Source organism: Pieris napi, chromosome Z (assembly GCF_905475465.1).
Source record: "Pieris napi chromosome Z, ilPieNapi1.2, whole genome shotgun sequence".
Lineage (NCBI taxonomy): Eukaryota > Metazoa > Arthropoda > Insecta > Lepidoptera > Pieridae > Pieris > Pieris napi.
This window is the reverse complement of record NC_062259.1, coordinates 10,608,948-10,631,701: the sequence shown is the minus strand read 5'-3', so window position 1 is coordinate 10,631,701 and position 22,754 is coordinate 10,608,948. Positions and strand designations below refer to the sequence as shown.

At 34.0% G+C, this 22,754-nt stretch overlaps 1 protein-coding gene across 3 annotated transcripts in view; it reads left to right on the top strand.

Moving 5' to 3' along the window:
* LOC125062300 (ankyrin repeat domain-containing protein SOWAHC) overlaps positions 1–15,229 on the top strand; it is a 70,594-nt gene extending 55,365 nt beyond the window's left edge. For 2 of the 3 annotated variants that reach the window (XM_047668114.1, XM_047668113.1), the window contains exons 10-14: positions 2,524–2,616; positions 4,236–4,325; positions 6,104–6,300; positions 13,111–13,221; positions 14,371–15,229. In XM_047668114.1, coding sequence (XP_047524070.1) covers positions 2,524–2,616; positions 4,236–4,325; positions 6,104–6,300; positions 13,111–13,221; positions 14,371–14,469 — 590 coding nt within the window. In that variant the 3' untranslated portion in view covers positions 14,470–15,229. The remainder of the gene's footprint in view (positions 1–2,523; positions 2,617–4,235; positions 4,326–6,103; positions 6,301–13,110; positions 13,222–14,370) is intronic. The other variant, XM_047668115.1, reaches the window with a different exon arrangement.
* The last annotated feature ends 7,525 nt before the right edge of the window (positions 15,230–22,754 follow it).

Genomic DNA, 22,754 nt, shown 5'->3' with positions numbered 1-22,754 from the left:
AGAAAAGTTGTTGTGAGATAGAAACAACTGTTCTTGTTGCATAGCTATTTAGTACTTTATCCATACATTGTGAAACAGACCCTAAATGAATTTGTTATTATACATAGGTATATATGTGTAAGTATTATATTTAACTAAGTAGGATATTTAAATATGTCAAAAAGGTAGACAGACCGGTAGAATCGACTACTAGCGTTATCGTATGCGCCATCTAGTAGTAGTTTATATAACTAATAAATGTTATTAATTTTATGTACAATAAAGCAATATATTTTAAACTAACCAATTTGACGCCATGCACTTTCGAAAATACTTATTACCATCAAATTATATTTTAAATTAAAACTTCTAATTAGATAAATTAGCACGTTATAGAATAGAGCATCAAATTAGTGTACGTTTGTATAAAAAGCAACCAAAACATTTAGTAATATCGTTTAGCGCCATCTAGTGACTGCTTTTTGTACTTTCACCGGACTACAGTCACTCATAAGTTTTGTGTAATCGGTAGATGGTGCGCTCTGCCACATTGGTGTCATCGCCAAACATGCTAGAGTTCGTTGTATTAAAAATATCTTGATGTCTGAAATATTTTAACTTATGGTAGGGGAGCCCACGATGCTAAATGGGGATTTACTCGAGCGTCGTAGAGACCTATTGAGATGCAAAGCTTAGATAAAAAGAAGAAAAAAATGTTATATGATAAATTCCTTTTCATCGGTGGGGGAAGCGGCTATAGATAGTTAAATATGTAAAAAAAAACTGTTGCATGGACATCCTCGAGCGCGTCAGATATTGATAGCATCTATGCCCTACGTATGTTTAATAATGTATGTATGTTAATCTGATCGTTTGCATGATGCGGGTGGTTGTATTTAAGGGTTGAAAATGAAAAAAAAAAAAATTATCGAGCGCGTCAGATTTTCTAAGGGAGTGTTAAGTGCACCAAAAAAAAGCTCTCATTCACTAATCTGACGATTTCGATGGGACGCAAACCCACGGCCATTTTCATAATATGCAAAAAAAAATCGCAATTTTGAAATACTCAAGCGCGTCAGGTTAAGATATATGTGGTTCATCTTTATGTTCTAAACGTACTGTCTCATAATCTGACGATTATCTAGAGGGATTCGCCTGATCTGACAAAAAAATTTAGAAAAACGATTCACCGAAAGGGCCATTCCTGCAACTTCCCGCTACTTCCATTCCTGGGCGCTTAAAATTGATATTTTGAGCTCGCTGAGTTCAAAGAAATAACATGTCTATGCATTTGAGCTCTCCCAGCTCGAAAGTCTGATAGAATTTTCATAGAACACTATTTTTGGAAATTTCAAACCGCAATAACTTTTGAATGGATCAAACAATTTTCACGCGGTTGGCGGCATTCGACGCAGTTTTATCATCATCATAAGTAATTTTGCAATTTTAATTGATAGGACCACAAATTTCGGAGTAATCCCGAAAAAACACTTTTTCGGGTTTCTTTCGTTCACGATATCTCTCGAACTAATCAACCGCTTTTGACGAGCTTGGTGGCGATCGACGTGGTTTTTCAAGCTCAAAGGCGGATTAGTTTTTGAAGTTGATCAATAAAGAAACCACTTAAAAAAAAAAATATTTCTTATTTTTTTAAGATTTTTCAAAATTTCTCAAAATCTATCGGTCCGAATCGGTTCAAATTCACAGGAAATGTAATTTTGAGGGAAATATTTAGAACGCCGTTTAGTAGAGTACGATCGGTTAAAGGAAATGTAGGCATCACGCAGCTGCACGCATTTAACTTTATCGACGATTTTTTGTTATTTCGGCTTGCGGAAATCGTCAGATTATATATTTTTCATTATTCTTGAATTATTTCCTTCAAAATAAAAAAAAATTAGCTACGCTCGAGAATGTCGAGATGACGGTTTTTTTTTACAACTTTGTTGCCCTCCCCTTTTTTTCCGTCACTCTCAAATTGTCAGATTAGTGGAATATACACTTTTTAGGATGTAATTAACTCACCCTACCTTAATCTGACGCGCTCGGGAATTTCTGATGGTCGATTTTTTTTTACTAATCTGATCTTGTCTCCTTCACGGGCGGCCTTATATATGGGCCTCATATTTTGTGGAGGTACTTAACCGGGTACAAAGTATCCCCCTATATATTAATCTGCCGCGCTTTAGTAAATCCCGAAATCCCCTCTTGGGCTCCCCTACCATATACATATATACTTATACGTATAATTTTAACTTCCTAAGGCGGTCAAATAAGTAAACCATGTAACTATAAACGGTGCGTGAAACAAGCTTTTTTTTTAAATATACAAAATCTATATACTATATAGCATATAAAATAGGTTTACATTTATTACAACCGTTTATATAAACTAGGTGGCAGAATAGTCGGGATTTTTCATTAAAAAAAATATACTTAAATAAATACTTTATTTTTTTTCATTTAAACTTGTCAAAAGTAGCCGCGACCTAATAATAAATATTTAAATGTTGTGTTACTTATAAAAATATTTTTCTTTTCCAGATGCTGACCCTAACGTCCGGGATTGGTCGGGGAAAAAGCCAAGGCACTATTTAGTTCATATGGATACCTCTTTATCTCCCGGCTCATACAGAAGTAAACAATTTTTATACTTTCTCTTAGAATGAATCCCATTTCACCTGTAAAGCTACGGTTTCCTGGAAAAGCGGTGCCGTTAACTAACGGCCGTCATTTTGCGGTTGTTAATAACGGCCGTCTTTACGGTGGCCAAGCTGTGGTTTCCTAGAAAGTAGTGCGACCGCATTCAATCGTAGTCACTCAGTACTCACTCGAGCGTAGGTCGTGCACTGGTGAAAAATGGATCATTTGGACATAGCCTTATTAGTATTTTTGGATAATGAAGAGTCATCAGAAGAAGAAAACAGTGAAATTCCAATTTCGTTCCACAAATTTTGCTTCATCTTAGCTTGACTCTTTGGATTTGATATTGTACAAACCTTCATGATTTTTAACAAAATCAATTAATTGTTCATCATTTTTGCTCGTCCAAGTTATTGTATTAATTAAATATGCGCACCGCTACACGCGAAACACAATGAATTACTGTTTATCACCGGTATTACGGCCGTCATGCCAATGACAGCACCGCTATTTGACGTTACGGGGACACTAGAAAACCTGCACCGATGTTATTTATAGACAACGTATGGGTGACGTCACCCAACGTTAAATAACGGCCGTTAGATAACGGCACCGCTTTTCTAGGAAACCGTAGCTTTAGCATGAAACTGACAAACTTCCTAGTATAATTGATTAATAATTATTTATTTGCAAACCATTGACGGTTGTAATATTTAGTTTTAGATTATTCAGGATAATTGTGTAAATATTATTATTCAGACAGAAAGCAGATTTTAATAATAATTGTCATCAGACACTATCAATATGTGGCAAACACAAATATGTCATGTATTGTATCGGATTTCTTTTGTCAGAAAAGTTGGCGTTGATATTACATCAATGCCCTCAACAACAGGGATGTTATGGAGCTCCGTAACCGAAACAATCGGATATCCGAAATAAATATATATCCATAACCGTAACCGTATCCGTTTCACAACTTTCGGATAGTTTCGGATAAGGGCGGAGTCTAAAATCTAGATAAAACTACATGTTTCGACAGGTTTTTGTTAATAATTTCATTACTCACAAAGATAATTAAAAAGAAAACATTTAATATGTTATACATAGGTTATAAGTTAATACATATGTGCAATGTATAAAGCTAAATGTTTTTGTAAAGCTATTAAATTTATTGCAATTTTATTTTAATAGATAAAACTGACGAGGATAAAACCTATATATAAAACTAAATTATTACAAGCTATTTGTATTTATACTTCAATCCAATTACCGTAACTGAAACTATCCGAAACTAACGGATAATCCGAAATAATTAAATATCCGTAACCGTAACCGATATAATTTTATTCCTATATCCATATTCGTATCCAGATCCGAAATATCATATCCATAGCATCACTACTCAACAACGCCACAACTTTTTTTCATCGTTTAGAAATTCGCAAGTATTTGTATGGTGTGTGATTGTTGGTGAATGTGATATATTATTAATGATGATGATGATAAGCTCCTTTATGATTAATTAAATTAAATTCAGTTGTTGACATACACAAGAGCTGTCGATGTCTCCATGGATCTTGGCGCTTTTGAACTCTTTGTTGGGGTTGCAGGTTTGGAGAGGAATTCTCAACACCATACATTACCGTCTCCAAGTATTCCGATTTCGCCTTATATACCTCAATATCTTTATGAATATTCAAGTAAGATTGGTGAAGGTTGTGATGTCCGTGTGTTTATGTCAAATAAAGAATTCTATTGTTTATTGTTAGGTCGACCAGTAAAGACAAAATTGGACAGCATATTTATTTACACTTACACATACAATAACATACATATAAAAAAGCAGGTAACATAAGTTATTAGGCAACGGGCGGCCTTATCGCTAACAAGCGATTTCTTCCAGGCAACCCTAGTATAGTAAAATATTTAAAAAAACATCTACAGAGGATCAAGTACAAGAAGTACATAAATAATTTTAAAAAAAGATCGTAAAATAACATGTTGCACTTACTATAGCTAAATTAAACTAAAATCTAAAATAATCTAATATATAAAATTCTCGTGTAACAATGTTTTTTACCATACTACTCCGAAACAGCTCAACCAATTTTTATGTAATTTTTAATGCATATTCAGTAAGTTTGAGAATCGGACAACATCTATTTTTCATCCCCCTAAATGTTAAGAGTGGTCCCACACCTAAATTTTATTGTTTTTATGATACAGCATACAAAAACACATACAACCCGTAATTGTCATCCCTCTACGATCAACCCCTATTTTTTATCATAGTAGATAATTATTTTTATTGAACTAAAAAAATGTTTCCTAGAAATAATATACAGTCCAAAACGACGGTTTGCCGGGTCAGCTAGTAATAATATATAAAAAAAAGTTAATCCTAGGATTATCGAGTCACAACTGATATATATAAGTAGCTAATTACGACGCAGAAGATAAATGCTCAAAAAGAAGATTTTTAAATAAATTTAAAGTCAACTCGTCTGATACCAATAGGTAAGGAGTTCCAAAGCAGAAGAATTTGCACAGTAGAAGTGTGATAGAATAAACATAATATTTAGTAGATTAAACATACAAAATATGAAGCAGTTTTGGTGTAGTGGTATCAGCATGTTATTCTCATTCTTGAGGTCGTAGGTTCGAGCCCAGGCTGTTCACCAATGTAATTTCTGTTTTTTTTAAAACGCTCGTATAAAATTGTAAAGAAACCGAGTTGCCATATACCCAAAAGTCGGCGGCGTATATCAGGCGCAGAAGGCTCATTTACGTTCCTATTTGATGAAAAAACCAAGGGTCACGAAACATACAAAAATCTTAGTTCCAGACCTTTTGTTCTTCCACTTATTTAAAAAAAAATAATAAATCAGTAAAAGAACTTATCAGCCTGTTAATAACGTGAAACTTAGATAACAGTAGTAAAATATTGATGCATGTAGTAATTTAAACTCGCTAATTGGTTAAAAAAAAAACTTTGTACCCAAGAAATAATAAATATACTTATTCATAAAAATTATATCAATTTAATCACCTTTATTACTGAAGTACTAATTCGTCTCTTTCTGTCAAATTGTAGTAACGCTGTGATGAAAAGAGAGATGTGTACTTTAGACAAAACGTTGCAATTAGATATGTTATGAATAATTAATTGTCTCTTAGGACGAGTTTTAAATAATTTTACCAGACCGAGATCGCAGACGAACCCTGGTCGTGCTTATAGTGTACATCCAGTTAAAATTAGATGTAGAAATTCTAACTACGAATTTCTACAATTCTTCTCACGTACTTACCTAAAATACTGAATCAAAATTTTGTAATTTTTACTTCACTAAAAATGACTTCATTTTTACCGGTCCATTTAAAACTCATAATTTTTCCACAATAAATTATTTTTTTGTTTACAATTGTTTTTTTTAGTTTTGTGTTCTATCTTTCTTATATTATTTCTGTGTTTTCTTAGAAAAAGAGGGGTTTCTTCGCATTGGCTCCCTAAACGTTCGCGTAAAGAAGACGACAGAAGCGTTCAGTAACTTCCTAGGAGTAGGTGCGACCAGGTCTTCAGCGTATGTGCCGAAGTCAGCCCGAGAGAGAGAACTTGATAGAAGATCAGATGATAGCGATCAGCTTAAATCGTGGGGATCGGCAGATAATATACAGGTACTGTCTGCGGGTTGTGTTTAATAATTACATTTTGTGTTCATGTCTAATCAAATGATAGTTATAATAATTTCAGTAAAAACAAATATTATGTCTAGGACATTGTCAATACATAATATTTTCTGAAACAACGCCATCTATGAATGTAGTCTATGATTAGTTCACTTGTCTTAAATTTCAAAATTAATGGTCCAAACTGGCATCGACAACTTAGTTTATTTGGTTTCCGCTAGATGGCTCTATATCATATTACCAAGCTTACATAATACGTAGAATATCCAATAGATGTCGCCACTGTATCTTGAACTTATGACACAGTAAAAGTTACTTAATATATCGATACCTCCCACGTAAGTTGTTGTATGCCACAAAAATGCTATTTTGCTTTTTTGCTGAAAAATATCCTAATATGGATCAATATATCCATTCAAAGTAAAAAAACGACAAAAATACCATTTTTAAAGGATTTGTCAGACGCATAACGTTGTAATTTTCAAACGCGAACGGATTACACCAATGTATATCGACGTAGGAAAGCATATTTGCTGTAAGTAGACAAAATACCTAAAGTGACTTTTCGCTGCCATTAGAATCAGAAAAAAAAACCGCATCGAATGTCCTGGGTCCTGTGCCTCTACGATGAAAAAAAAATTACATACGCCGTTGAAAACGCCCGTACTTATATTTTTTTTAGCAAGATTAAATGCTGTATGTAGACCAAAATCCAGTCATTTTAGACAATTTGTACTTACAGCAAAAGAAAAACTGCATTTTTTTCTTTACAAATACTACTACTTTACATGTACTTACTTCTTCCCATTTAAAAACTTAACGCTACTTACAGCATTTCTGCGGCGTGTGATTTTTACATTCGTTTACTTACAGCAGTTTTTTTTTTACCATTTACGACATTTTTTTTTCAAGCAAACATTATATTACCAAATGACCCACTGCATTTCTAGATCTAATCATAATTATAAACTAATCTTACATCTTGAATTGCAATTGAAAGTACCCAAATACATAAATGTACTGCATACAGCATATTTACCGCCTGTAAATTGATAATATTTCCGCGCGTACATTTTTCTTCCTTAGTTACAGCGTTTTAAAGGTTTGTGATTTAAAAAACTGTTTGCTGTAACTAGCCAAACACGTAGTTATAGTAACTTTGGATAAAAAGTTTACATTGCAAATGGTGACTGGCAGTTAAATAAATATATGTTTCAAAAATGGTAGCAATATCATGGATAGGTTCGACACTATTAATTTTTTTCCAAAATTAATTAAGTTTTTTTGGCTCTGGTGAACAATTGCAATATGTCTACTTACAGCAAATATGCTTTCCTACGTCGATATGCCTATGCATTTGTGTACGCGGGGCGCGGGGTGGATAGAATCACGCGCTCGCGCCTCGTATTGGTAATATACAACAGAGTAAGACTTATGTTTATGAAACTACTAACTTTCATATAACTACTTTTAGGGGCCTTATAGCCTAGCGGTTTTATTAAGTGGCAGCTAGGTGAGGGAGGGCAAGTTTTAATTTAATTTAAATTTGTTCTCGGCCTTTGGGAGGGTTGTGCGGTACCGGGCGAGTGCCTAAACCGTACATGGAGGACACGGTCGAATTTCTAAAGACAAGCACGAATTATAAAAAATCCTATACTTGACGCTGGCAAATGCACAAATCGTGCCAGAGCCATAAAAAAAATATATCATATACCACAAGTGATGCTATCTGGGCGCCGCGGTATAATGTTGTTTAGTATCAGATGCAACAGCTGGTTTAACTTCTAGTCCGGAGTAAAATGTTGTATGAACAATATCTCCGCAAATAGACATATTACTTAAAATGTCTTTTAACATACTTTAGAAGACTAATTACATTACATTAAATACGAAATTTTAAAAAGATGCAATAATAAATGCAGATTTTGGTAAATTTGCAGTTTTGGAGATACAAAAACTTACGTGGGAGGTATCGATATAAAACAGTGTTTCTTGGAACACTTATAACTCGAGAACGGTAGGATCGATTTTAATGATTTATAGAGTAGCAGAATAACTATTAAAACATTGGTTGGTTGAAGAATAACACACGATTTCCAATTCAAAATCTTCATGGGTTTTGTAACTGTAAAGCATTTAAGGTTCATCCCGTCGATACTGTAAACTCTCCCCTCAACTGAACATATTTAATTAAAGATAATGGCGTATTTTACATGTAAAAAAAATTAGAATAATGTGAGTAATGAATGATGATTGATATATTTGGCTGACATGTTTGTAATGTTGAGAAGCGCAATTCGGTAATAGGGAGCGTTCAAGTATTACGTCACGCAATTTTTAAATATAATTGAACCCTTCCCCGTGTAGTGCGCCGTAATGGTCTAAGATCCCGATATACAACGACCTTCACCGAGATGCTTATTTAATGAAACGTATTTTATATTTAATTTAATATGTCAATAAATATAATCCATATGGGTTGCCTAGCAAATTTCAGTCCAGAGAAAAAAATACCAGTTTGAAAAAGATATAAATAAAAAACCAAAAACTTGGTTTTTTGAATTTTTCACCTAAATTTTGAGGTTATGTAAAAAAATTGCAAATACAAAAGTTGTAGATCTTTTTATGACCTACAACTTTGCCATTTAGTTTTCTTCGATAGGACTTTGTTTTGCCGGAAATCGAGATAAACCGTTTTTTACCCTTAAAGAGCATACTCCTCCCTCAGAGGCCGGCAACGCACCCACTAAAATGGGTGTAAATGGGCTGCGATGATTGTTCTTGGACGTCCTGTAGACTCGCCTGCGCCCTTATCATATAAAAAAATACCAAGGAAGTTAGATATTATGTATTAAGTACTTACTGAGGCTTTCTTACTAGGCTACTACTACTACTGGGATTCTCATTCCATAGCTTCGAAAACTGGCTTTGCACAAATGGTCTTTCTATGTGCGCATTTAACACAGTATGTGGTCGTTCAAGTATTACATAAGCATTATAGCGAGACATGATATTCTTATTTTGATGACATCGGGGCTGGGAGGTAATTATTTAATTTTTACACATATGGCAACCCGCACATTGTCTATGCTTGAAAACTAAATGCACTTTCGAGGATTTCTAAAAATCCTCAAACAAATTGACGTTCATAAAGAAATATGAAGAGCGATGTCGTCCAAGTAGATACAAACACCAGTGTTAATACAAACAACAGTTAAAATAAATATAGTTTAAAAAAAAACTATAAAACACGCTTTTAAAGCACAGGAAACTAATTTAGGCTGAAAATGGTAATGAACAAAAAATACTGGTTTTATTGTGAAAAAGCGTGGGTTGCTCGATAGACGAAAAATATGGCACAGAGCGCCCCACGCTTTTTCACAATAATACCAGTATTTTCAGCCTAAATTAGGAATTATTTTTCACTTTTTAGTTTGATGTGCTTTAAAAGCGTGTTTAATAGTTTTTTTTAACTATATTTATTTTCCACTTTTTAGTCCTAGCAGCAATACGTGTTGTCTCAATTTAATCGTATTGCTTTGTGGACTTTAAAAAATTTCATTGTTTTTTCGAGATAAACCTATGAAATTATTATATTGTCGCTGATTCTTTATAAGTGTACAAAGTTTGAATTAAATCTGTCCGTTTAAAGTGGGTCAAAATCGAGTCCGAAGGAGTCGGTTACATACATACATACATACATACAGGTGAAGCTAATATAAAGCGTGTAAAAATACAAATCAAGAAAGAATTAAATAAAACTATTTGAATCATTTATTGAATTATAGGTACTGTGTCCTAATTCTATTAGCCGAGGCCAGAGAACCAAGAAATACGTAAAAGCTCTGCAATATCAAAGGTAGCGACATAACCTATTAATTGGAGAGTTTTTGCCAACTTTTGTAAGACGAGCTGGGATGTGAAAACATCTTAGATTGTACAAACGACTGCCGACCCGAGAAACTTGTATGGATATACATTAAAGTTTTCTAGAAATGCAGAACTCTGTTAATTAGCTTAAAAAGGTATAAGCAACTCATATTCCAAGTTATAATTAAAATGTATCCTATCCTCGTATTAACTCAAAATTGCACTATTTATTTTCGAAATATAAATGGTATAAAAACTTCTTTTGCACCTTGATGAGACTCGCTGAATGTGTTAAAAATACATTGGAGACCAGATACAACTATTGAACTCCAATTCGCTTCTAAAGAGGCTGGTAAAGATAGCAACAGCGACACTGGGACTACCTTTTATTCTGGAGATAAATCTAGAAAGCTTTGTGGATATTTTTATTAGGATTTACGAGCTTCCTAAAACTTAGTGAACGATGTATAATGACTATGACTTTGTTTGATGGTCATCGGAAGATTTTCAGATTTGAATTCAGGAACGCATTGAATTTCTATATTACAGGTCTTTGACCGCTGACCAATTTATTAAGATGACTCCAGTGGCATAACTATACCATCTGGGGCCCGTGGCAATTCTCTTGATGGGGCCTATCAGTAAAAATCGTCACGTTTAATTTTAATAAACTTCGAGATTGTTGTAAAATGGGAAGGGTCTGTAGTCCCCAAGCTAGCCCAATGCTTATTGGAGACTTCACATTCTTCCAAAGATATTCTACTTTGGGCAGGGGCCCGTTGCATTTTGCCAGCCCTGCCACCCTATTGTTACGCCATTGGATGACTCCACAAAGCCCTGTTCACAGTCTCTGTGACTTTTGTTTTCTTGCTTAATTCAAATTGTGATGTAAAATAAATGAAATTTTCTTTCAGCCGCTCAAAATCATCGTGAATTTACTCTTTTTCTCATATTATCTGCTGTCTAAGTTATGCTAGAATAGTTGCAGTTGTCTCTTAGAGCTGATTTACACAGGGTCAGTAACTGACTACAAATTCGAGGCAAGTCAGTGCTGACCCGAAAAACCCCTGTGTAAACTGATTTGAAGTCAGTACAGTGGCTTGAAGTCAGCGCTGACTTGAATATTCGGACACGAATATTTAAAAGTCAGTTGGCGCCCCCCGCCACCCGCGCACCCCCGCGCCAGCCAAATAAACCCCGTGTAAACAGACAAGTCAGTGCGTGGATAGTCACTGCCGCTGCGTTGTAGAGTGACCACGTTTTTTTCACTGGCGATAAAAATGAATCTTAGCGAAGACGAAACCTTAAAATTGGTGCAATTATATGGCCAGTTTGTACTCCGCACGATCTTCAAATCGCAATTGCTTCAGCAACAAAGCAGAGCCACCAGTTTCGTTCCTATCGTCAATCCATTTTCTTACCCATTGTCGTTTATTTTTAGTTATCTCATTTTCTACCATTTCTATTAACTCATTCAACAGCAAAATTGATAAATTTTTCAACAAATAATTAAATCGTCGTTTCAGTTGTTTTCGCAAATTCATTTTTCCCACTGACTTCACACACGTGTGCTCATCGTGAGAAACGCACCACTACTACTTACTTCATGTAAACAGTTAAAGTCAGTCGCGGCGCCGACATTGGCGCTGCGACTGACTTGTCTACTGACCCTGTGTAAATCAGCCTTTAAGGTTTGGCCTCTATGTACAGTTTAAGCTCATCCATGTAAGAATCCCTTACATCACTCAACTTTGAGGGTGAACACGCTGCAGCACTCGGATTCTTTTGCCTTACTGGGGTGCTATTATTTTTCTTTTTTTATCCTATTGCAATTGGAATACTTCGAAAAAGCTTGTGTTTGCTATATTCTTTGTGAAAGTTCTCGGGAAAGACCCAAGCATTGGTAATGCCCAGAACACAGAGAACAAACTTTGTCTTCACTTGGCTTCACTATCTTGTTGCAGGCATTGCATTTCATTTCTTTATCAATTTTTTTAATTTTTTTTTATTTTCGCCCATGGCGCAGGCTATAGTCTTTCAACCATACCGCCTAGTCTTTCGTAGAATTTTTCCTTTATTTATATATTAGATTCATTTGTCTTTCGTAGAATTTTTCCTTTATGTATATATTAAATTCATTTGTCTTTCGTAGAATTTTTCCTTTATTTATATATTATATTCATTTGTCTTTCGTAAGTTTCAATTTCTTTTCAAATCCATGTTTTAACTTTTAAGTTATGTCAAATCGTTATCAGGTTGTGTCAAATGTATTATCAGTTGTTTTGTCAGTGGTCGAATCCGTTTTCTTTATCAAGTTTGTTTAACGTAACCGAGAGAAATATTATATCCGTGCAAGCTTGTGCACTTTGACAATCTAATCGATCTTCTCGTCACTTTTCAGTAGTCTGTGCTTGTCAGTTCATGTGTCAACTGTCAGTGAATGTGACTGTATAACAAAGTTGTAATTCAAGAAAATAATACACAGCATAGCAATAAAAATAAGCATATCTTGTATTATTGGAATATTTGTATCTCATATTTGTAATGCAAAAATTATTAATATCAAATTTGTAAATACTTTATAAATGTTGTGTGTTTCGTTGAAATGATAATGAACGTGAAACTTTGATAGTTCTTGACTTTAAGAACACTTCTCTCAACGAACAACCTCAGTTAATATTTTTAAAAGCACTTAATGGTTGTACCTATACGCAGTTTTAAGCTTGACACTTGACACATTTTAAGAGCTTTGCTTCCATATGCTCACTAGGGGGAGGGGGAAAAATAAATGTAGTTTTCTTACGTAATACTTGAACGATGACAGGGGAAAAGAAGCATAAATCTGATTGCTTTTCTTACCAATTGTTCAGATTTTCCGGGATTTTTGATTATTAAAAACTATTTTTCATCTAAATCTGTTAATTACAGAAAGAAGACAAAATGCTTCCACCAATGAATAGCAAAGTTCGTAGGCGCGGTGCGAGCGGAAGACGAGGTGTTGCGTCTCACAGCCGTAGTACGCCATCTACGCCTGATCAGGTATTTAAACATATAATAATATGATTGGACAATTCACACCAATTGACCTAGTCCCATGCTAAGCTGGTGAAGCTTGTGTTATGGGTACTAGGCAACGGATATACATACACATTATAGATAGATAGACATATTAATACATACTAGCTGCCTGGGCAAACGTCGTTTTGCCATGTATATCATTTATAATAAAAAAATAGGGGTTGATCGTAGAGGGGTGAAAGTTAGGGGTTGTATGTATTTTTTAATGCTGTATCATAAAATAAATAAAAACATAAAAAAATATCTAAATATAAAAAAAAATAGGGGTGGACTACCCCTAACATTTAGGGGGATGAAAAATAGATGTTGGCCGATTCTCATAGATACCGGATAAGCACAAAAAATTTCATCAAATTCGGTCAAGCCGTTTCGGAGGAGTATGGCAACGAAAACTGTGACACGAGAATTTTATATATTAGATTTAAACACCCAAGACCTAATCACAACACCAAATACTCATCACATCGATGTTTGTCTCAGCCGGGGATCGAACCCAGGACCCATGGATTCGCAGTCAGGGGTACTAACCAATAGACCAATGAGCCGTCAGATATTTCTGTATGAAGTTTGACATATTCATACAACCAAAAATGATCACCCATGCGAAGCCGGGATTGGTACATATTTTTAGAGTAGTTTTTAAACTCCAGTTGTCTTTGTTATGTGGTTCATTTTTAATTCCATAAAGAATAGAATAGTTGAAAGTAAGAAGATTTTGTTTCGGCTGTAATAATTTTAATATGAGCGTGCGTGGCGTGCGACTCTAATCCCTGAGTAGTAGGTCCGATGTGCTTTCAACAGACATTAAAATATGTTTATTAAGAAACATAAGATACATATATCACTAATATTAGGTTCATTGCGGTCTGTGTGCCAATTTAACCCTCGTAGGATGAAAGAAGACAGCGTGAGGAATGACCTAGACCCATAAAGTCGACGGCGTGTCAGGCACAGAAGGCTGCTTTAAAAAAAATATCCTCTGTTTTTTTTCTACATTTTTTGACCTCAATACAATTTTAATAATAGCCATCACTATCCTCAAAATTTTGTTAAGTTGGTTAGAAACTTTACGATGACGCCGTTCATTTACATTGATTACAAACTTTCTAGCCTCGAGCACAAATCGGTGTTGATAATGGTGACTCGGATTCTGATACAGCAGCAGGATTCCATTCAGCATGGAGACAACAGCGCGCGTCACAAAGCTAGATTAAATAAAAAAACGAGATTTTTTTCTTTTACTTTTTTGGTAGTACTTTTGTTCATGTATGAGATTAGAAGTTGCTTTTTTTTAATTAAATTAAATGTTATAATTATATGAAAAGTTATTGTTTATTTGGTTGTAATTTAAGCCGAAATAAAGCAACTAATACATATTATATTTAATAACCGAATTAGAGATTTTTTTGTAGTTGCTACAAATCAAATACAACAGTTATTTTAAAAGCTTTTCCTATTATGTTTCGTTAAATACACACACGTTTCCATATATATTTGTGTATTTATAAAATGCAGCTACTGTTTGCTTTATTTCGGGAAATTTTATAAACATTCCTTACTATTCTAATGTAAATAAGTCTTAATATATCACAAAAATCATTATTTGTAAGATTTGATTTGAATTGTATAAAACGGAACTATTTATGGTTGACTCAATTTTCGTACGTGAAACATTCCTTTCTATACTTTTCTATATTTAATTGTAATAAATTCAAAAGTTATGAAATAATTACAAATATCATTATGACTATGGAATATGTAAGAAAGACTTCGATCGCTATAATCAAGGGTCCTTCAAGAAAAGAGGGTACCGATTCTTAATACCCCGGCATCCGACCGTGACCTTGGCATTGGGAGTCTCTCCCTGTTCTATAAAAAAAAGGGTGCGTGTATGTACGCGCGTAAGAAGTTATACTTCTTTGGCATTATTAAAAATAGTTTTTGATTGCATGCAAATAATTAATTACAATTAAACAATAAAAGACTGGAAAAGGAGTCATTATAGTCAATAAAGTTCAGTTTACGTTTGAAAAATTAAATAAATAAATATTTATTATTATTCTCTTGCATTAAGTGTAACATAAATTCTATTATTATTCGAATGTTGTTTTTAAATTATGTTTAATGCCGTAGCATCTTCCGTGGGCAACTTCATTCTGTTAATTTAATGTCACGGTGCGCGCGCATCGTAAGATTTCACTCTCATCAATTTTTCATAACGCGCCTAAATAAGTATAACTTCAAAAAAAACGCTTTAACTCCCATACCTATATGAAAAATGTCTCGTATGCGGTTTTTCGGTACGCTTGCGGTGACTACATTGCATATCTTTGTTTATCTATTTCGTGTTCTTAGAGATCACAGGCATAATTTTCCTTTGTTATAGCTGTCTCTTTTTCTTAGATATTGTTAGAGAAGGACAATCAATTTTGCTGTGAGTTTGATAACGCCTTTATTGCTTAGTGATAAGATGTATTTTACAAATTGAATGAGTCTTAAGAAAATTGACTTGTATATTAAGGAACTATACATTCCTATTTTAATCAATTACTTGAGATTGTTAATCTTACATTTTAAATATTTTTGCTTTTATTATTGTAATAATAATTCTACGTTCAGAGACATTCTTAGCGCTGTGTTTTAAACGTATCTTAGAAGTTCCTTGGATAAGACTTTACTTGTAATATTGTTATTAAACGCTAAACCACGATTTATTAGTATTATACTCTGACAAAGACATTACAATTTTCGTCGTCAAGTATTATTATATTTTAATACAATAAATAAAGTTACATACATACATTCGTTTCATTGTCTCCTATAGTGATAAAACCATTCTTATTTATTATATTTTTTAATTAATTTCATAGATTTTTAATAATATATCTATTAGCTATAGGGAGCGAATTTTTTGGAGATTATTGACCCCCCCCCCCCATGTAACTCGCCGTAACGTTTTTCAGTACCCAAGTATAGTAAAACGTTTCGTGACCACCTAGTGACTCTTTTTATGGGGTGTACGTCGAAAATAATATTAACAATAACGCGTAATTCGATCCCCGCCCCGCAGCGTAACGTTTTACAAAAGGAAAAAAATTCGTTGCGTAATACTTGAACGCTCCCTAAGTAACGATATTTTTTTCGGATCAGAGTCCTGGTCAATTCATGCAGCAGACCGAAAAAAGATAGTGATCATGTTATAGAATAATGTTGTGAATACCATGGACGGCAAAAAGATACAATAAGCCCATTCTCAATTTTGGCCATATTGCCAGGAGATAACCAAATAGTCTTGATAACGGTAATGGTACGGAGTAGTGATGGCAGGAGAGGTCGGGGTCGATCGCCTACCAGTTGGTTTGGCCAGGTAAAGACAGTTATGGGTCTTTTTTTTTTAAAGACAATTCACACCAATTGACCTAGTCCTATGCTAAGCTGGTGTTATGGGTACTAGGCAACGGATATACATACATATTATAGATAGATAGACATATAAATACATATTTAAACACCCAAGACCTAAGCACAACACCAAATGCTCATCTCATCGATGTTCGTCTCAGCCGGGGATCGAACCCGGGACCCATGGATTCGCAGTCAGGGCTACCGACCACTAGACCAATGAGTCGTCAACATCTCTTATGCACTGTGAGACAAGCTGAGGATAAAGTGGTATGTAGACAACAAAGTCAAGTCAAAATCATTTATCATTCATATAGCTAACACAATGTACACTTATGAACGTCAAAAAGAAATACATATTAAATGCTTCTAATTTTACATTTACTGCCAGTTCTCAAATCAAGGGCGTAGAACGAAAGAGAAGTACTGGCAATAAACTCCGCCACTCTTTTTAATCGCCAAGTTTTTTGAAGTTATACTTCTTTAGGCGCGTTATGAAAAATTGATGACAGTGAAATTTTACGATGCGCGCGCACCGTGAGTTGCCCACGGAAGATGCTACGGCATTGGACATAATTTAAAAAAAAACATTCGAATAATAATAGATTTTATGTTACACTTAATGTCAGAGAATAATAATAAATATTTATTTATTTAATCTTTCAAATGTAAACTGAACTATAATGACTCCTTTTCCAGTATTTGATTATTTAATTGTAATTAATTATTTGCATGCAATCAAAAACTATTTTTAAAATCTAACGACAAATAATACATTTTGACTATCTGAACAATGCTCTCTCTTCGATTGTCCAATGGTTTAGTATGAATAACCTTCTACTTAATGAAAAAAAAAAACAAAATGCATTAAATTTTGTGCAAAAAATATTATATGGTTATGTCCATAATATATCAAGTATCCACTAGACCAATTATAAAGAATTGAATCTGGATGATACAACTGTATTTCTTGGAATCACCAAGGATTCAAAACATCAGTGGTCCCTTCATATTAACGGATTGGCGAAGAGACTTAGATCTGCAGCTTACGCGGTTAAAAAAATTCGCTCACTAACTGATGTCAATACAGCTAGACTTGTTTATTTTAATTACTTTCACAGCTTAATAATGACTTATGTCCAGTGGCGTAGCTACCTAGGGGCTAGGCGGGGCAGTGCCCCGGGGCCCTCAGGCTCAGGGGGCCCTCGAATCCTCACCAGGAATCTCGATCGTTCTGAACTTTTGGAAATTTCTCCCATTTTCAAAATAAATATGACAGGTTGCAACCCCATTTTAATCAAGAAATTAATTTAAGAGAAATTCAAAAGTTATAAGTTATAGGGAATTCCCCTAAATTCTTTCTGTAGCTTGGCAGTGTTGTCAATTTGACGGATAGTTTATATAATAAACCCTTGAATCTTTTGTATTTCAATTCGCCAAACCTACACCAAGTATTAATTGTAATTTATGTTGTTACTGTTTAGTATTTTTATTACCTGCCTTGCACAAAAAAGAGCTTAAGTAGCTTAGCATTTTTAAAGTATTTGTATATTTCATATTTTTCTTTGATAAAACCTAATCAGTTTACATAGCAGTGGGGCCCCATTTTGTTTTGCCCCAGGGCCCTTGGTCACCTAGCTACGCCACTGCTTATGTCGAAACTATTTTCATCCTGCAGAAGAGGGCTATTCGTGCAATCTATAATTTAAAATGTAGGGAATCTCTGAGAGATAAATTCAAGGAAAATAATATATAACCTTTCCGTCGCAATATATTTATGAAAATATTATGTATGTACTATGTATACAAAAATAGTGATAAGTTTACTAGAATAGAACATACAGACAATGCACGTATACTCGGAACAAACGCAGGCTGCAATTTCCCCTTACTAGACTATCTAAAGTTAGGTCAAAGTAAAGTAATCTAAAGTAATTCTTTTTTGGGAAAAGAGATACTCTTCTTTAATAAAATCCCAGAGGCTCTTTTATCTCTGCCTTTTAATAATTTTAAGAAATGTTTTAAAGAAAAGCTGTGTAAAAAGGCTTACTATAATGTTAACGATTATCTAGTTGATAAAAGGGCCTGGGACTAGTGCTAGACAGGCTACTTCTAATTAATTTGCGATATTTGTTTTAAAATAAGTGTTGTTTGATGATTTGCTATTTTAAAAGAGTACCGAGAGTTTTTTACGCCGGCTTTTTCTCTCGGCCTACACCCTCTGTCTTCTTTGCCGATGAGTAGGGATTATAAATTTACAACTATTTTACATAATTTTAAATTTTTCCGAGTCGATACCAACTCCGGGGAAATAAATACAGATACTACAACTTTTTCTACAGCTGTGATACTTTTTGACATTCAACACCTATCTCAGTCATTGTGACCACGCACGCTGTAAAGCACGCGAAACGTCGAAAAAATTTAAAATAATTGTAAATTTATAATAATACATAACTTCAATCCAGTTAAAGGAGTTTTCTTTAAATGTGTAAAAGTTATGTCAATAAAAGACAACTTCTACTTATGTTATAGACATAGACATAAAATATGTTACTAACGAAACACACAGCAGCAGTGTTGGCCTTAGTGGCTTCAGCGTGCGCCTCTCATACCTGAGGTCGTAGGTTCGATCCCCGGCTGTGCACGAATGGACTTTCTATATGCGCTTTTAACATTTGCTCGAACGCTGAAGGAAAACATCGTGAGGAAACCGACATATCTTAGACCCAAAAAGTCGACGGTGTGTGTCTGGCACTGGAGGCCGATCACCTACTTGCCTATTAGATTTAAAAATTATCATGAAACAGATTCAGAAATCTGAGGCCAAGACCTAAAAAGAGGTTGCAGCCCCACTGATTTATTTTATTTTTCACACACAAAATAATAATAATCAAAAAAGAAAAATAACTAAATTATATATATATTAATTATATATAAGAAAAAAGGAATAAGGTACATTTTACGAGTGTAATGTTTGAGTGTTGTGGTTGTAACTGGCCCTGGCACAGCATAATGCTTTCAGTTTATAGGAGGTAATGTTACGTAAAAATGCGATTGAATATAGGAACCTAAACTCATCAGCGTCTCAATTGGATCTTTTTTAAAAAGTTCGTGGTGGGCCCCCAGGTTATAAATGTCGTATAAGAGCGGTATGCAGATATATATATTTTATACATTATACATACATATCTAATGAAAAAGGACATTCACGCTGGTACTACAGTAGCCATTGTGTCGAGAAGTCCCGTAAAATAGCTGACGTCACTGGGAAAATACTTGCAAAATTTACGCAATAATCCTGGTAATAGAATAATAAATAATAAAAGCAAAAGACGGCAACCTACACGCGAGCCTTAAGTCCTTGTAGAACCCAAGGGTAGGGCAAGTGGGTTTATTGATTCCTGGAAAGTTTTCTATTTGTACTTAAAATATTAAAACGCCCATCCCATTGTTTATTTCCAGGAATAATACTTCTAATATAATTATTAGATCATTGGTTAAGAATGATCTCTGAGGTGCTTTTAAATTTCGTCTGTCCAATATGACTTTTCTAAGTACACTTAACACATCTCATATGGTGAACAACTTCGCGAGGATATCAAGTTTTACGCCTAAAATCCACGAACAAAAGGTTGTTTATAAAATTACCAAAATACAGTTGAAGCGCTGAATTATTATTACATACCAAACTATTCATTGACGTCACGATTGCTTAAAATAAACATGAGCCCTTACACACACAAAATTTATAAAATTTCTACATAATTGTCTAACCAAGCCGTGCAGATAACGTCTAGGTGATTAATAATTTACAAAGTCTTTGTTTCCATGCGTCAGACTATTGTTCTGGAAGCAATTACATTGTTCCAGCCAATAATACAAATTTTCTCGTAATAAAATAAATTAATATTTCTTGTCTATTTCTAGCATTTTAATCGGTTCGCGCCCTTCGAGCTACAAGGAGCTTTGTACAAGGTTTAGTTTATTTCCGTTAGTATCCACGTTTTCACAAGTTATGTCTAGAAATAGCAAAAGCCAACTGTAGCTTCGTGCTTCCATCTTTAAGCTTTGAATTGTAAAGAGAAAAATGTGTAGATACCAATTATCTACTTTACATCAGACGAGGGATTTACAATTCTAATAATACAACCTCCCACTGAGTTCAAGTTTATACAGAAAATTGTATTTGAAAATTAGTAGTACCAGCGAGTTTATAAAAATATAATTTATTTTCCAATAATATTTGTGCAATGATAAAGAATTTTGCCGAGTCGGCACAGCTAGTAACACTCTCTTATGTATTGAGAGTAACACGACGAGTGATACAACCATAGTACCTTTATAGAGGATTTATATATTAACAGATAATAGGCAAGAATACAACGGAAATAGTTATCAAGATAATTTCTAGTCGAACTAATATATTTTCCTTAATACCAATTAAGTTATGTCTTAATTAGAGAAAGTAAATATTATATTATAGAAGTACACTACTTCATCTAAAGATTTTCCGTCGTGAATATTTATCCCTCTAATGATCAGATTTTGTATCTATTTTCGATGTTGTTTTATAAAGTATTATTGAAAATAACAGCGCTAATACCTTCGAGTAAATTTATGTAATTTATTTTTTAATTGATAAGTTAAGTATTCGGCTTACGGACATACTTAGAGTCGTTCATTATGGGTTATTGTTGCTTTTGAAATTTTAAATAAAGTACCATAATAGCCTTTTGATTCCTTTACTGCCTTGTATTTAGTCAAGCAAAATCTTGTATTCTTCTTTAGACAGAGGTTGACCTTTCACCTAATAAAACACATTAATATAACATTACTATGATAAATTACTCAAGAGCGGGAAATCAGCGTCATAGGCTCATAGTATTATCTAATAGAAATATAAAAAGACCAAATACACATCCATTACGACAGAGATTGTTGATGTGTAATTTTGATATTATGTTATACTTAACCAAACGACACATATGTTTAGAAAATAGCGCGCACAAAGTTCCATTGCGCCATGGGTTATCACTTGTCACAAAAATGAAACGTTCCGTTTTTTACTAAGCTGTGATTTACCACAAAAAATAAACTATCATATTTAGTATTTTAGATAGAAAACTTTAACGTTTTTATTATTAGCTACAACTATATTTCATTTCGTACCAAAAACACCTTTCAGTATGTTTGAACAAACATATTGCATAGAACGAAAATGTCGAGAGGGAAGGATCACGCAAAAGAATCTTTCGTCGAAAACACAATCGGATAGCAGATTTGTTATGGTTAGCAGATTGGAGATCGATCAATAGATATGAATCCAAGGTGGTTTATAATCTGAGATGCATTACTAATTGTGGGCGTTAATTACCCTTACCTTGTTACATATCTAATTATATATTAATTAATCTGCTATTAGATATAACTTAATGATGCCCTCTACGGCTGTTAGCCAGTAAAATCAATAATCTCCAGGCATATGTAAATGGAGATTTTCCATAAATAATATCGCAATTACACAACAATCGATCTCACCTCATGCTCCTTGGATGGGGTGATAGTGTGTAAAGTTAAATCCATCATGTTTCAAATATTTTCGCGTGCCATGTTTCCCAAGCCACTAATAGTTGTTTTTTTTATAACAGGGGGCAAACGGGAAGGAGGCTCACCTGATATTAAGTGATGGTGCCCATGGGCACTCACATTTCCAAAAGTCTCGAACACCTTTCATTGGAACTATTACATCGGTGCGACGACTTAATATCAATACTGTATACCTACGCAGCTTCTATAAAGATAAATTAAAAATGATGTATGTTACTACGGTCATTGTCTGGTGATCTAAATAAAAGTTTGTAACGTAATTAGCAAATGTCTAGCACGTGTGTCATATGCTAAAGCATGCTCGTTTCATAGGCAAGTATAATGTTTCACCTATAATTCTTTAAAAATTAAAAACAACAATTAAAATAATAGCGTTCCAAGAAGTGCGAAATCCCATTTAACAATTCTCTTGAAGGCTTAATACCCTTAGTAGGCATAACAATTATCCATAAGTCGTTTAATAAACTGCTCTATAAAATTAA